Source organism: Melitaea cinxia, chromosome 15 (genome assembly GCF_905220565.1).
Source record: "Melitaea cinxia chromosome 15, ilMelCinx1.1, whole genome shotgun sequence".
Classification (NCBI taxonomy): Eukaryota; Metazoa; Arthropoda; class Insecta; order Lepidoptera; family Nymphalidae; genus Melitaea; species Melitaea cinxia.
In genome coordinates, this window is record NC_059408.1 from 10107513 (window position 1) to 10123114 (window position 15602).

At 33.1% G+C, this 15602-nt stretch overlaps 1 protein-coding gene across 1 annotated transcript in view; it reads right to left on the reverse strand.

Moving 5' to 3' along the window:
* Window positions 1–13218, reverse strand: part of LOC123660548 (histone-lysine N-methyltransferase MECOM-like) — a 38459-nt gene extending 25241 nt beyond the window's left edge. Inside the window, exons 1-2 of the mRNA XM_045595605.1 lie at window positions 13206–13218; window positions 6859–7292 (exon numbers count right to left, since the gene is read on the reverse strand). Of these exons, the coding sequence (XP_045451561.1) occupies window positions 6859–7292; window positions 13206–13218 (447 nt within the window). The remainder of the gene's footprint in view (window positions 1–6858; window positions 7293–13205) is intronic.
* Between the last annotated feature and the right edge of the window lie 2384 nt (window positions 13219–15602).

Consider the following 15602-nt stretch of genomic DNA (forward strand, 5'->3'; position numbering starts at 1 on the left):
GGATCCGAAATTATTCGGTTAGTTACTGATCTTTTTTTGGTGATCATTGCTATTTTCTATTAAATATAGAGCAGTAGGGTGGGTAATAAATTTCGTTCTAGTTATACGTATATTGGTTTAAAAAACGGAAAAGTTACAAGATGTGGTTACAGATTAGGGGATATAAGATAATCAACATGCGGAGAAAACATAAATAACTATAATAATTCAAATAATTTATTAGTTTTTTGTTTTCATTATTGTATTTCATCCTATTGTATTTCGAGTACGTTAGTTTCGTGTGGAGCTACCTAAATGCGTGTAATATGTTTTATACTAACTACACGTACCGATTCAAAACATTTTGACATTTAATAGGAACACGTCGAGATGGTTATTTAAAAACAGCGAGCGTAACAATACAACGTCAAAGTTAGCCTCTTGGCATCCGACGCATCAACATTCGCCTCTGCTGAGTTCTCTGTGTAAACAAGTCTTAACCTAACCCAATAACCGGTGCATATATCGCGTTGCTTTCGGGGTAATTCATTATTTTGTCTACACGGATGCTGGCGATGGTATATCCATCGACCGGCTGACGTTGAGCTCTTACATTTAAAATTTTTAAATGAATCTTTGGAAGATTTGTTGCTCGGAAGAGGGGTCAACATATAACGGCCGCTGCTAACATTGTGGCGCGAACGTGCCGTGGCTTCGAGTCCACAAGCTATTATTGTTCTGGCCAGCTCAGATGAAATATTGCCCCACTGTGCATGCCCGCACTGTTTTTACGAACATGAATTTGTCGGTGAAAATATTGGTGGCAATAAGACGCCGCAAAAATACTACTTGTGAGAGAACTTTTCTGTTTGAAAATAAAATTTATATTACCAAACGCATCGATTAACATTAAAAAAATAAAAACATTCGTACATCATAAGTATTGTTTTAGAATTTATATTTTTATTTAAAGAATCATTTTTAAAGAGGTTTATTCGCAATTCGAGGCGTTGCAAATATTTCTCAAAGATACGAGACAAGGGGAAACCGAAGCGAAGCGACAATGATCCGCCGATACCGAAGATAAATTTATATCACGCCTAGAGATTAGCCGCTATTGTGCCACGGTGTAAGATTAACTGATAAGTGTCTGATTGTTAATAATAAAAATGTTTGGATTGTTCCATCTGGGGTGAGGCTCCCCTCGGATAATATTATTTATACCGCTACTTCATCAAATGGATACACGTATCATTGCTTTAGGAGTATTGTATTTATTGATTCACAACATCTCAGTCTAATTTGTCGATTTACTTTAACTTTCACTGTCTTAAAAAATACCTGTAAATAATTTTTGTAATTCGCGAATTTTTAGAGCTAGAATCATTCCTTCAGATACTTATTCAAAACTTTCGTTCAGCTCCGAATAAAAATTGTTCTAAGTAGCTACTAAAGTACTAAAGGAATGCGAGACTGGATGCTCTCAGAAAAATAGTGTCGATGGACATAGAATGGAGACAGATAGATTAATTTTTCAGCAGCGTCTTCGGTGCGACAAAGCCAGTACTGCGGTCACCAACCCGCCTGCCCAGCGTGGTGACTATGGGCAAAACACATGAGTTCACGTTATTTTTGGCGTAAACTTGTGGAGGCCTATATCCAGCAGTGGACTGTATAGGCTGTAATGATGAGATTAATTTTTATTTTATTTATTATTAAGGATGCTGCAAGTGGGCAGCGTTACTAAATCTGCTCCCTATGACAGTCACGGTGAAATCAGTGTAGTGTGTATCTTGGTACTTTTGCGTTAGCAATTGCACTTTATTTTCATATTAATTCTTCAAAGCTACAACGATGAGTTTGAAGTCATCGTTGTAGTTTAGAAGAATTAATATATACGGCACAGGCACCATTAGACCAGAGCGGTCGTCGATATACTAATAGGAACAATTAAATCAGTAAACTTGTATTCTGTGCTCATAAAAAAGTTCTCTATCAATTAGAATAGTAAACAATAGTCAAATTAAATATTTTATTATAAACCATGCTATAAAAAAAAATAATTTAAATCAAAATTCATTAATGAAATAGGTCTAATAAAGTACACAAAACGCTCTGTTCTAAAATCTAAAACATCAAAATTTTAAACATTTCACAAGTAACGGCAGTATATTATTTTCAATCGACAATGAATAATTAACTTATCGTCGACATTGAACGACACACATTTAAAACTTATTGCATAAATTATAAAAAATTAATACTAATTCGATACTAAAAATTTAAACTATGTACATCGAAAACATGCTATATTCTATCGAACTAGTGACGAGTCGCATCTGCACTACGTAAGCGGAGAACCGTATATAAATATCATGGCAATAAATGTAATAACAATAAAAAATGTTATTATTTCATACACAATGGCGTGTCAGCCGCCTACCGTAATGAAGATGTAATAGGGCCGCGCTAATCCTTTGCTAAGGGGGTGGCCGGTTGAAAAGATGTCACACGTTTATGACAGATATTTTGACAGTAATGCAACGGATTCGGCCCAGCTTTACGAAATCTAAACACAATTAGCTTTATGAATTTAAATTAAAATTTTTAAATTCAGTTGAAATATCATGTCACATCGAAATACTCTGTTTAGGTATTTGTTATTTCACAAATAAACATTTGAGGCCAATTAAAGCCGAAACAACCCGAATTTGACCGCTGTTTTACTATCAACATGTCATTTGTATTTGCATAGAATAATCTATACAATAAATAAAATTGAAATGTCTGTTTGTAATATTCAAATAACCGCTTTTTACTAAATGCATATGGATGTATACACAGTACATATACCAAAATAACATTTTTTACAATTTTTGTCTGTCTGTCTGTTTGTCTGATTGTTCCGGCTAATCTCTAAAACGGCTAGACCGATTTTGACGGGATTTTCACTGGGAGATAGCTTATATAGAAAGGAGTACCTTAGGCTAGTTTTATTTTAGAAATTCATTTATTTTATTCCTCTGCGAACTGAACAATAACTTTTTTGTTAAATTCCACGCGGATGAAGTAGCAGGCACAGCTAGTCAATAATAAAATCAGTCATTATTTATTTTATAATGCTAAAAGGTGAGAAAGGTGATGGAAATAAAACCGTTGTAAAATAACATCAGACAGGCGTATACGATACGATAAGGTAAAATAAATGTTTAAATCCATATTGTCCTAAATTAATTATGGATATCACAAATATCACAAACACATTATACGAGCTCCGACGCTTCGCTACGAAAAATAAACAGAGGTCTATTAAACATTCATAACCATTTCCCTTTGTCAGATCCAATGCAAACATCACCGCTATAGAGGCCAATTTTTTTTTTTTCATTTACAATCAAATAGAAATTGCAATATAAATTAGTGGTAGGTATCCATTACGTACCAATTTTGCATCAATGTCTATCGCACCCCTAATTATAATCGTCTTCGTAATGCATAAATTCATATTTTGATTGACATTTGCCGATGCGATCCTTTTGTAAAAAACTTGTTTATATCATTCGATTATTATCCGTCGGAGTGCAGTTCCCAGAGAATTAAATAAATAATATTTGATTGAATTATAATTCATTATTTAACTGAAGAGTATCGAAGTTGAAATAATTAGCATCTCGTAACGATTCCAGAGACGAATGGAACGTTATTTGCATATAACGAAGACGAGAACTAGTAAGATGTCAATAATACATGTAGGGAAATCTTGTGTGAACCAAAATCTTATCCAATCGAGATTTAACTCAAAAAGGGAATCCTTATCAACAAATGCCAATAATAAAATTGTAAAGAAAGAGATCCGTTTGAAGAGATTTTTGACAATTTTTTTTTCCCAAAAAAAACTCGCCAATCAAGTTTTAATTTTTAAGTTCAAATTCGGTGACGTATCTCATTGTTAAATTTGCCGTTACTTTCGTTTTTTTTATTATTTAAAATGTAAACTTTTGTCAAAAAAAATTGTTGACGGGGGTCACGCCTTAACCAAAATTAAGTTTTATTCGTACACCACCTTTCATTGCACTTTGACACGGGATGATATTATAAAGAATTCTTTGATTACCCATATCAGACTTTTTTATATAAAATCTTTATAGAGATATAAAAATTTCGCGAAACGGTGGTTAGATAACAACACCGTGTTTCCGAAATAACAATGAATGTAACCCTTCAGTTTACACAGACATGTGAACATTGTATTTAATCCAATCCTTTTATTCATCACTTCTCGCTGTGTGAAATATCTACAGCGTTAAATTTACCCTAAAGTACAAAATTTATAAAAAAAAATACTACTTCGATACCAATTTTAAATAGAAATAAGTAATCGAAAAATTTAAGTAAATTGATACATACAAAAATACTTGAAAATTTTTAAAATAGATAATCGAAGCTCTAGTGTGCTAAAAATATAAATCAAAGTAGATATTTTATGATTGAACGGGGAGTGAGGAAGGTGCTGCATCAAAGAATCTTTACAGTCGACAGCGCGGAAGCGGCGCGGTCAGCGATTAGGATTTATTTCTAACGACCTACCCGCAATTGGCACCTTTACTGTGACGTCACGTACTCTACCAGCTCAGGGAACAAATGAACAACGATATATTTTATTTTGAGAGTAATTGTGAAATATAACATAAGTTAAACTTTTATTCCAGTTTTTAGTAATTCATCTTAAAACCAAAGCGTTATATTACAAAAATATCAGTAAACTAATATACCTATTTTTGTTAATTAAATTAAGATTGCGGATTAATAATAAAAAATTGAATAAACTATTATATCTTTATTAAGTCCTCTTTTATGTTCATCAAAAAGACATCCATCGCTAAATGATAATTTTCTCGGTAAACCTCAAATATTTATACATTTCAATTCATGCATCTATCTATTCAAGAACCGGAACTAAGGACGCGCCTCGTCGGCTCACAATGGTGGTTTGATTGTAACATGACACCCACAACTTTGCGAACTATTTGTTGTATCACTTGTGCTAGTGATCAACATTACTGCATTTGAAAAGAAAAAAATATACACGGCAATCGCTTTAATGGTGTAGTAAAACCTTAAACTTTTTTGCCATAGGTAACACTGGCCCACAAAAAAAAGTGCTCTATATCTTTAACCAGACCCATCTAGGGCGCTGCGCTGAATTCGAATTTAGAATCTATTTCGTTCCCACACTTCCTAATTTTGAGTAAATAAAAAAAAAACTAAAAATTGACGTTTTTAATCATTAAAAATCGGGAATTATTGCAATTAATAAAAAAAAATTTAAATCATGGATTTGGGTTCAGTACATGGAAATACACAAGAAACATACTTGTGCTAGTTCGAAATTAAATTCATTTGAAGTGTTCTAATTAATAATAATAAAAAAATTATTAAATAATAAGGAAATTTGAAAAATTCCATTTTGGCTTAAAACTTATTCGAAACACTGTTCTGTTTATAAGTTTTAAGCTAAAATATATTGCACTGCTGTGCTTACTTATTTTTAGGGTTCCGTACCTCAAAAGGAAAAAATAGAACCCTTATAGAATCACTTTGTTGTCCGTCTGTCTGTCAAGACCCCTTTTCTCAGGAACGCGTGAAGGTATCAAGCTGAAACTCAGATCTGAGATTTTGGTACGAAGCAACGTCTTATCGCACAGATAAAGAAAAAATTGCGAAAAGCATAAATTTTAGTTACACCATATAACAAAAATATTTTTAATATTTTTTGTACGGAACCCTCGGTGCACGAGTCCGCCTCGCACTTGGCCGGATTTTTATTCCTATTAAAACCTTTGTAAGGGGATTAATTGATTATTTCTATTTCAAGTCTCTATCGGTTTCTTGACAAGGTAAATAAAAAGAATAAATTTATGAATAATATTGATAGAGATAGAATGCTCTCTTAACAAAATATGATATCAATAGAAATTCGATATATTCGTACTTTTTGCGATCAATTTTGGCATAATCTAGGAATCGGAACAGACAATTGATTTCCGCTTCCTACAGGCAGATAACGCCACACCCTCTGAGATCTGAGACTACGCATTCAATCATTTGAAGTCCTTCATTCATGTATCAACGTCGATCTTTACACTTGAACACACTTTATTTAATTGGACAAATAATTGACAACTAACACCATAATGTAGAGATCAAGAGATTCAAGTATAGAGAACAGCTTAGTAATAAAAAGTTAGTAACCTAAGTTCTGTAATAATACTGATGATGTCTGAAATCGATTATGAATTAAAAAAAGCTGAAATTATTCTTAACTGTAACGTTAGGTAAACGTAAATTGTTTTTTTTCTTATAAAAATATTACAAAGCAGCCAAAACGTTCGAACAAATATTTCTCACATTATAAAAATTAGTTTAAAAGCATCGGTGTGTGACATGATATAAGAGGTAAAGGAGTCACTTCAAGAACAACACATAAAAAATGCAGTGCTACTTAAGGACACCAATAAAATAAACAGTTTACTGCTGCTGCTGACATTTGTTTCAAAGCTCCAGTTTTAGGAGATTATTATTAACAAGACCCTTATTGAGTTTTGACACTTCATTACTCGACCCGAAAGTACAAGTGGTTCCTTTTAAAAATGCATGTTACGAAAATTCGATGCCTTTTCTAATTAGTTGGGATAGTAAGTGTTGACACTATTCAATTTTATTTTGAGTTATTTGTTTATGAATTGTTTGGATAACCAATTTTATTAATACGAAAGACTGTTTCTGACTATTTCATTGTAATAATGCGTAATGTAACTAGAAATGGCAATTAGAAATTCCTTAACCTGATTTTGTATTGTTATAAAAAAAAAAACTTACCTCCCAAGCGTATCTTCTTTCCAAAGGTTGTGTTTCCCATTTCCCATTAAATGGTCCATATTTAGTACCACAGGGTATATGACCCCGTGCAAATATACCACCAGACTTAACCACTAGTTCATTTGGCATATTAAATTCTAACTTTTCCAAATCATCCTTGTAGTCATCGTCATTTCTCTCAGGACTTTTAGCTGACTCTAGGAATCTTTGATTAGGTAAGTCTAATGGCCTTGATAAAAAATTTCTTGCGTAGTCGTAGCTCGGTGGTAAGTACGCGTCGGGGAGAGCAAAATCTAATGCGCCATAATATTCCTTCATGTCTGTGCCTGGAGCCATAGTTTCCTGTTTGATATGGACTAGGGTGGGCGCTGATTCTGAAGCTCCAGAGTCTGTTGGGCTGGGAGGAGGACTGCCAGATTCCTGGCTGTCTGCCGCTGTGGAACAATAAGCAAAAGTTAAAACATTATATTTTTAAGGAAAATTTTAAATTTAGAAACAGTCTTAAAATATCAATAAAAACTAAATGGTTAATCGTTAAGTGTTTTAGTTATAAATGAGAACTCCAATCGTTCCTGCGTCTTGACAACGCGAACCTGTCTTATTTCAGACATAAAAAAATGATGGAATGCAAGATGGTGATCGCATTATGCCTGGTTTCCGCTCGCCACAAAGGATTTCCGCTTGTCTCTTGTCTCTCAGAGCATCCCTCCGAAATGCAAATCAACATGAAGATATTTCTTTGTTTCTTTTATTTTTATTGCTCACAGAAGAATTAGCAAATCTCAGATCATAAACCGCATCAGTGAGCGGCCTCACTGGTAATGATCATAAACAAAATTGTTTTGTGGCATAATAGTTAAATTATTTTTTCAATACTATTATCAACACAGGCCTATAAAAATTGAGGTATTTCGATGCGCTGAATCTCGTAAAAACCGCCAAAATTGGTTAAAAATATTGAAAAAACACGTATTTATGCAAAATGACTTTTTTTAAATAGCACATGTATGTTTCTTAAGTATTTCAATGTAATGAACCCAAATCTGAAGTTGGTTTGGCTCATAAACCATCTAAATTTAGAGTTAATTGCAAAAAGCTCTAAAAATCGCAAAAAAACTTAAAATGAAATGCAAATAAAAAAATCTCGAACTAGGTCATGGATATTTCTTGTGTATTTCGATGCGCTTTATCTGAATCTCAATCTAAACTACGAATTTAAGTTCAGCATAAAATACATAAGAAACATCATCATCACATCATCACTTCAGTCTATGGCAGTCCACTGTTAGACATAGGCCTCCCCAAGTTCGCGCCAGACATCCCGGTTTTCCGCAATCCTCCAAAATTTCTAATATGATGATTTTATATTCGGTTCTAAGCAACTGTTGCGCCGTCTTTTCGTTTGATCCCCGCTGGAACGAACGATTTTTCATATGATATTAAAAAATGTTTAGAATTCCCTAATATGTGAGTAACACAAAAAAAAAAAATAATACTTGTAGGTAGGTTACAAATAATTTCAATTTTTTTTTTGCTATTTTTACCTATTTTTGACCGTTATTTGGAATTTGCACCAAATTCGCATTTAGCGCATCGAAAGACATAACTCTAGATGGGTCTGGTCAAAGTTACAGAGCACTTTTTTCTGGGCTAACGTAAACTAACTACACTCTTAATAACCCAAGTGTAGAAACACATTACAATGAGCTAAAAAAGACGCTACACTAAAAAACTGTAATATAATTTATCATTTCCGTCCACCACATCAAAGTAGAAAGACAAATAGCCGACAATAGTGTTTAGCGAAGGAAACGAATTCATTACAAGCGACGCAACGCACGCGTGTCATCAATAAACTGCATCCCCCAGCAAATACAGCTGAAAGAGACACTCCATAAATCATAACCACCCCATTACTACTAATATACTTGTTAAAACAACCCCTATCTTGTCCATACGTTTTCCACAGCACGTGGCAATGAAAAAAACTCTTTAAAATTAGACGCTTGATGGACCTCTAATACAATAAGATTACAAGCGAAGAATGATAACTGCTTAGCATTATAAAAGTGCAGTTCCGTCTAACAAAACGCAGGATGTGCGTGAACGTGTCTAAAGGATCCCTTTTGTAAATCCAGTTCGGTAAGAACTGCGTTCCTTTAGCGCGGTTGCTATGCCAGTTCACCTGTCGCAATCAATTTGTATAAAATCTAATTGATATTAAATTTAGTTTCATTTTTAATACCCAAACAATTTATTTAAAAAATAAATAAACATTTTATGATTTTGTAAATTGTTTCCATATTCTAAATTTAAATAATCATTTGCGAAATTTCCGTGTACAAAATTTTAGTGTATGAAAGTTACACGCATCAATTTCCAGTTACTTTCTTTCTAGAACAATTTTTAGAATTTGTTCGTTAAGTCTTAGGTTTGTGACTTTTCAAATTCAAGAAATGTTCAAAATGATATACAAAAGTTAACAAAATATCATATAAAAGTCAATAATATACTGTAAATAGTCAAGTATATACTGTTGAGTGAGTGAGACTTTGAACGTAACCACGGATATAGAAAAATATTAAAGAACTCCTCTCACAACTAGACATTTTCTTTACATAGCTTGAAACAAAAACATTAACTAAAAATTCACCGATGCTTTTGCAAATTGGCCAATCGAATCAACATGCTAACCACTAGACCATCACTGCTCATAAATCACAATAACTAATTATTAATATGTATTCAATGAATATGCAATGCAAGGATATAATATTAGCATAGTAAAGAAATATTTTATGGTCGGCCGGTTCGAGTTATCTCTGTTCCAAGACCCCAAGGCGAGCCGATTTCACGAGTTAGTTACGGCGACTGACAATAACCGTGGCTTATGTCGCTGTGTCACCGAGAGTTCACGGCTCGTCTCATACCATCATAAAACACTTTAAACTCGACAAAGACTCTCGTTATACTTCAAAAACTATCTTTAAGTCGTCGTGATAGGGATGAGTATGGTATATATATTGGATTTTCGAAAAATTAAACAGCCGTGCAAACTGCATGCCTCATCAGATATTATATTTGCAAAATATGTATTCGTTTGACGACCGTCGAACGTTTCTTAGAAAGTTACTTTCTAAAGCGAGAATATCTATTGAGTGTATGTTATGCGTCAACGGCAAGTTAAAAAGATTTGTCCTTTTTTTCTTATAATAAAATTAAAAAACAAGTAGGTAGATACTAAGTTACAAGTAGGTAGATACTAAGTTACAAATTCTTAATTGAATAAACATTTAGGTATAACATTTATTCCCTTTAAAAGAAGGTGAATATTGTTTAGGTAGGTATAAAAATTCTTTTTTACTTTCTGCTTTATGTTCAATGCTGTTATGTCAATAAATTAATTTAATTGATGATTACAAATTAATAGCTACTTTGAGGATCATTTGATTTCCATGCTGTTCTGCTACCCCTGCACCTTTTTCAGCAAGTTTATTATAATAAATATGAATTTATCGATAAATAATTGGTTCATTATTTGGTAGAAATTCATTGAAATGACAAAATAGTTTTGTAATATTTTTATTTTATTTCTTTTAATATACGCACACTGTCGTCTGTTCCTAAGGTAAGCAACTTAATGATTGTGTTATAGATAACAGCCGACTGTTATAGGTACTTTTTTAATAAATATACTTAGAAATAATACTTACGTAAATATAAAAATACAAATATACCACCACCCAGACTCAGGCAGAAATCGAACCCGCAACCCGCAGAACAGAAAGCACACAGGGTCACTACAAACTGCGCCAACAGGCTAGTCAACTAACGATTGTCATTTTATTTATATACAACATTTGTGACTTATTTCGATCGCCATTTAACCTGTAACGTCCCGCAGCTGGACATACCTACCTAGGCCACTTTCTTCGTGTAGGAGAAGGATTTGAGCTTAATCCACCATTCTGCTCCACTGCGGGATGGTGGATCGTAACGTATTTATAGTCTTTTATTTTTCACAAAAAATACTCACGTATTTTTTTTTTTCGTTATAATTATACAATACCTACCTATAACATATTATTTTATTTAACTGAGGTAGGGCACAGCAGGAATTTCCTGCTCAAAATATGGAGCAGCCCGACTGGGGCAGTACCTCGACCTTACAGAAGACCACAGCTAAATAATACTGTTTTAAAGCAGTATTGTGTTCCTGTTGGTGAGTAACGTGACCAGAGATCCTGGGGGGGATTGGGGATTGGGTCGGCAACGCGCTTTTGATGCTTCTGGTATTGTAGGCGTCTATAAGCTACGGTAATCTCTTACCATCAGGTGAGCCGTACGCTTGTTTGCCGACCTAGTGATATAAAAAAAAAAAATATTATTCTGCGGATCCATCCACCCAAAAAAAAATTAGAACAGTTATTAAGATCAAATAAAAATGATTTCACATATAAATGTTATAAACTAAGCCCTTAACAACTTTAAGTTGTGTCAAACAATAAAAGTAAACAAACTTTCTGGCCGGCGGCGCCCGCCAAAAGATTAAACCGCCATTTTGCCACAGATAAAAAAACTTTTTTTTTTTTAATAATCTGTCATAATTTTGGGTTATTTCGCACGCTCTTAACATTTTTAGTTAGCACTCGATTAGCTGTATAAAAAAAACGTCTTCAGTTTTTTATCTTTAAGAAAAATCTTCGTGTGATAAATTATTATTTAGTTCAATAGATAATATAGAATCAGTAATAGATCTTTTAATTATCATTTAAATTGTATATTGTTTATTTTAGAATATTTAATATAATAGTCGGTAATGATGACTTAAAAATTAAATCAGTTGCTCAATAAGGAGAATTAATGATACAAAGCGAGTCCATCTTCTTGATTTCAATCTGTTACATTACAAATAAATTTGCAGAAAATAAAAATTATGGTTGCAGAAATATTACGCGTTGGCGCAACAGTCACAGCACTGGTTTGTAGCTGTTGCGCTGGCGGTTGCGGGTACGATCCCCACACATGACAAACATTTGTATTGGCCATACAGATGTTTGCCGTGGTCTGGGTTTTTGTGCAGTCCTTGTGGGTCCCCACAAGTGCAAATCCCTACCGTGCCTCGGAAAGTATGTTAAGCCATCGGTCCCGTTTGTTATCATGTACATCTGATAGCGATCGTTACTCATAATAGTGAATATATCCGCCAACCCGCATTGGAGTAGCGTGGTGGATTAAGCTCTGATCCTTCTTTTACATGGGGAAAGCGGCCTTTGCTCAGCAGCGGTAGGCTCAAGCGTATTAATTATGCGATACATTTTTATATTGACAAAAAGAAATGTACCTAAGTAATTTAAATATACGCGTCAGTATAAGTTTCAAAGATAAGAGATTGGATAATTGTGTTTCCTCGCAAACGTTAAAAAACCGACTTCAATTGCATCAACAAGTACCTAATACAACGTAAGTAAATGAAGAAAATTAACAATAGATTTTCGAAGGTTCCCCTCGATTTCTCTGGGATACCATCATCAGATCGTGGTTTCCTTATCATGGTACCACTCTTGATATCTCATTTCTAACAAAAAAAAAGAATTATCAAAATCGGTTCATAAACGACGAAGTTATCCCCTAACATACATAAAAATGTATATATGTATATATATACGGTCGAATTGAGTAACCTTCTGCTTTTTTGAAGTCGGTTAACAAATGGGTATATATATTTACTATTATAATTTAGTCGAAGAATGATATTATCGAAGATGAATAAAGCATAAAGGTGACAATACAAAATTCAATTTTTTTTACGTAGAGTCACTATTTGTGCTTATTTAATCTACGGGCAAGGACGGCACAAGTACCTCATTTATATCGCACTATAAAACGTAAAATCAATAACTAAATAAATTTATAAAGGTTTTTATCAAAAATTAACAAAAAGACTTTTGTTCATTTACTGACTAATTTTTGTAATAGAAGATAAAGGATAGTAGGCGCTTGAACCACAATTTTTTATCTAATTGGTAGTAAACATATAAATTACCTACTTAAATATTCTTAATATTTAGTAGTAGATAATTACTAACTATTTAACTATCGCAATTAATTTAACAATATATTTGATTAAGGAAATAACCCACTTTATAGTATTTCTTTCACTATTTTATATTAATTTAGGGAAAATGTATTACTTATTTCTAATGACTATATTGTTTCGTTTTAATTAATTGGATATTAGTTAATTTATAATTTCAATAAACAAATATTAGGTAAAATAAGTCTTTTAAAATCAGGTAGATTATGCTTAACTTTATTATTATTTGTATTTAAATATTAAAACTTACCGGACATCTTCATTCTAAATCGCTTAAAATTTAATTTAAAGCATTCTAGTTTTAGTCCAGAAACACATTACAAAAAATATAATTAAATAATAATTAGTCAAACACTGGTCATATTAGAAAAAAAAATCCCTTAGAATTTCACTTATTTTCAAACACAACACTAAAAAAATATAGATAAGATAATTTAAAATTCGAATTGTCAGGGATGTCAATACGTCGGATTCGTCGGAACGCACAATCCCGATGCGACGGGATCGCGAGATATGTGCGACGGCCGCGACGATCGCTCCCAGAGTAACGAGAGGAGGCAAGAGCTCATCCCTATAATCCCGAATCATACCCTCGCCCGGGCCGCCCCACACCCCTCACTCCGCACCTCTCCGCACCCTTCTCTCTCATACGAGTTTCGGGGACGCTTATACAAGGTTACAATCTGAAAACATCGCTGTTACGATGGTGTAAATAATTCCTCCGTAATAATATAACCAATTATATAACAAAGACAATGTTAGGTCTTATTTGCACATTGATTCATTTGAATGGTGTCCTATTTCGATATTAATTACGTGTTTTTTTTTGTATATCGTCGAAGTTACAATAACATCGTTACTGTATTTTACAGAAGTGACGCTTAAACAATGGCCCTTCAGTTATCGACAGGGATTATAAGAAACCAGTCGCGCTACATATCCAGTAACGTTGACCTCTCTTAATACCTGTAATCGATCGTTTTATAATTGAGTTATACGTAGCACGAAATATACACATGTTTCAAATTAAAGTGGCGGTTAATACACAGCGTCGATTTGGAAAACAAAGCAAAGTAGGTATTAAATACGAGCCGGCAATTTGTGTCTTATCGTGTCGCATTGAATCGCTAAATAGAAGTCAATGGTTCCTTATTTACATTAATTTCTCAACCAATGAACAGAATCGATTACCTCATTGAGTCATTAAAATTTAACTACTAAGAGGTTCAAAGATCGCTTGCGTTCATTTAAATTTATTTCTTTTTAATCTAATAAAAAAAATCGTTACCGCAAACGGTTTTGCAAATGTCGACTTTAGTGTTGCGCTATTTCAGCGCTATATCAGATTTTCATGTCTGAAAATAGCTAGTGTGGCAAGTGAGACGGCAGATAACTAGATAACGCTTGAGATCTGTAAGGGAGGTCCCGATTGGTCGGGCGTGCGACTGGGCGGGGCCGCGCCTCGGATGCACCAATGGGATGTTCCTTATTATCTGCGTCTTTGTCTGTCAGCGGATTCTGTGAAGGCACAGGTGCCGCGCGCATCAAGTAACCAGTTGACTCTACCTAGTTAGTAGTTGGGTTTCATATACGGGTATGCAACGGATATTGCTGAAAGAAATAAAAAATGCATTCGGTGTAACGTTCGAGTTTAGTTTTCAAATTGGATTGGCCTTAAACACGTATCTTTGTTTGACATATAGGTAACTCAAATCGAATGAAATAAAAAAATGAAAGGATTTTAAACAACTATATTAATGTTTATATTCTACAAGAATGGTTATTTAAATCATTTTTGCAATTATATTTTGAATCCGTTTTTTTTTATCTCTATATTTTTATTTATTTTAATATTACCTACGTACCTATGTGACCCTTCTTTCTGAATCTAACTATTAGGAATATGTTTATATAAAGTTTGTTATGTAGAGTTGATATAATAGATATACAAACTCTATTCAATAACGTCTTCGCTTTTTTAACAAAAAATATTTATTAATTATTATTTGATACAAAAATGTAAGCAATAAAGTAAAATGTAAGAAAATTAATCAAGTAGTTCGCAGTATTACTCGTGAAGGTGACAATCAGAATCGATTTTCACATACACGTCCTTTGTTAATCGAATTAAACAGACACGATAATCGATTTCATACCGACAATATTTAATATCGTTAACTTCGTAGAGATAAGAATTGTGCGAACCACTGTGGAAACTTGATTAAAGAAAATTGATGTTCCTTGTGCAAAGGTTTTATGTAGATATTAAGAGCTCTGTTTTAACTCCTTGCAAATAAGTATATAAAAAAGGTAATTCTACCTTCTTTTTTGTTTTAAGTAGTTCTTAAATATTTGATAATAATCTAAATTAATTGTCTTTTAAACCATTGGGAACAATAAAATACAGCGATAGCTGATATTATCATCTTCATATAATATGTGTATGAAATATAAGTAGGTATATTAGGTAAAAGATAATCATTTATTTAAATGAATTAAATATAGTGCACTACAAATTTCACGAGTGCCTTTATGAATTATTCAGTTCTGATTTTCCGTTTTCAACAAATTTATGGCATAAAATTAGACATTTCATAATAATTAGGTAGGTATATATAAACAGACATCATACCGTACTTACTTTTAC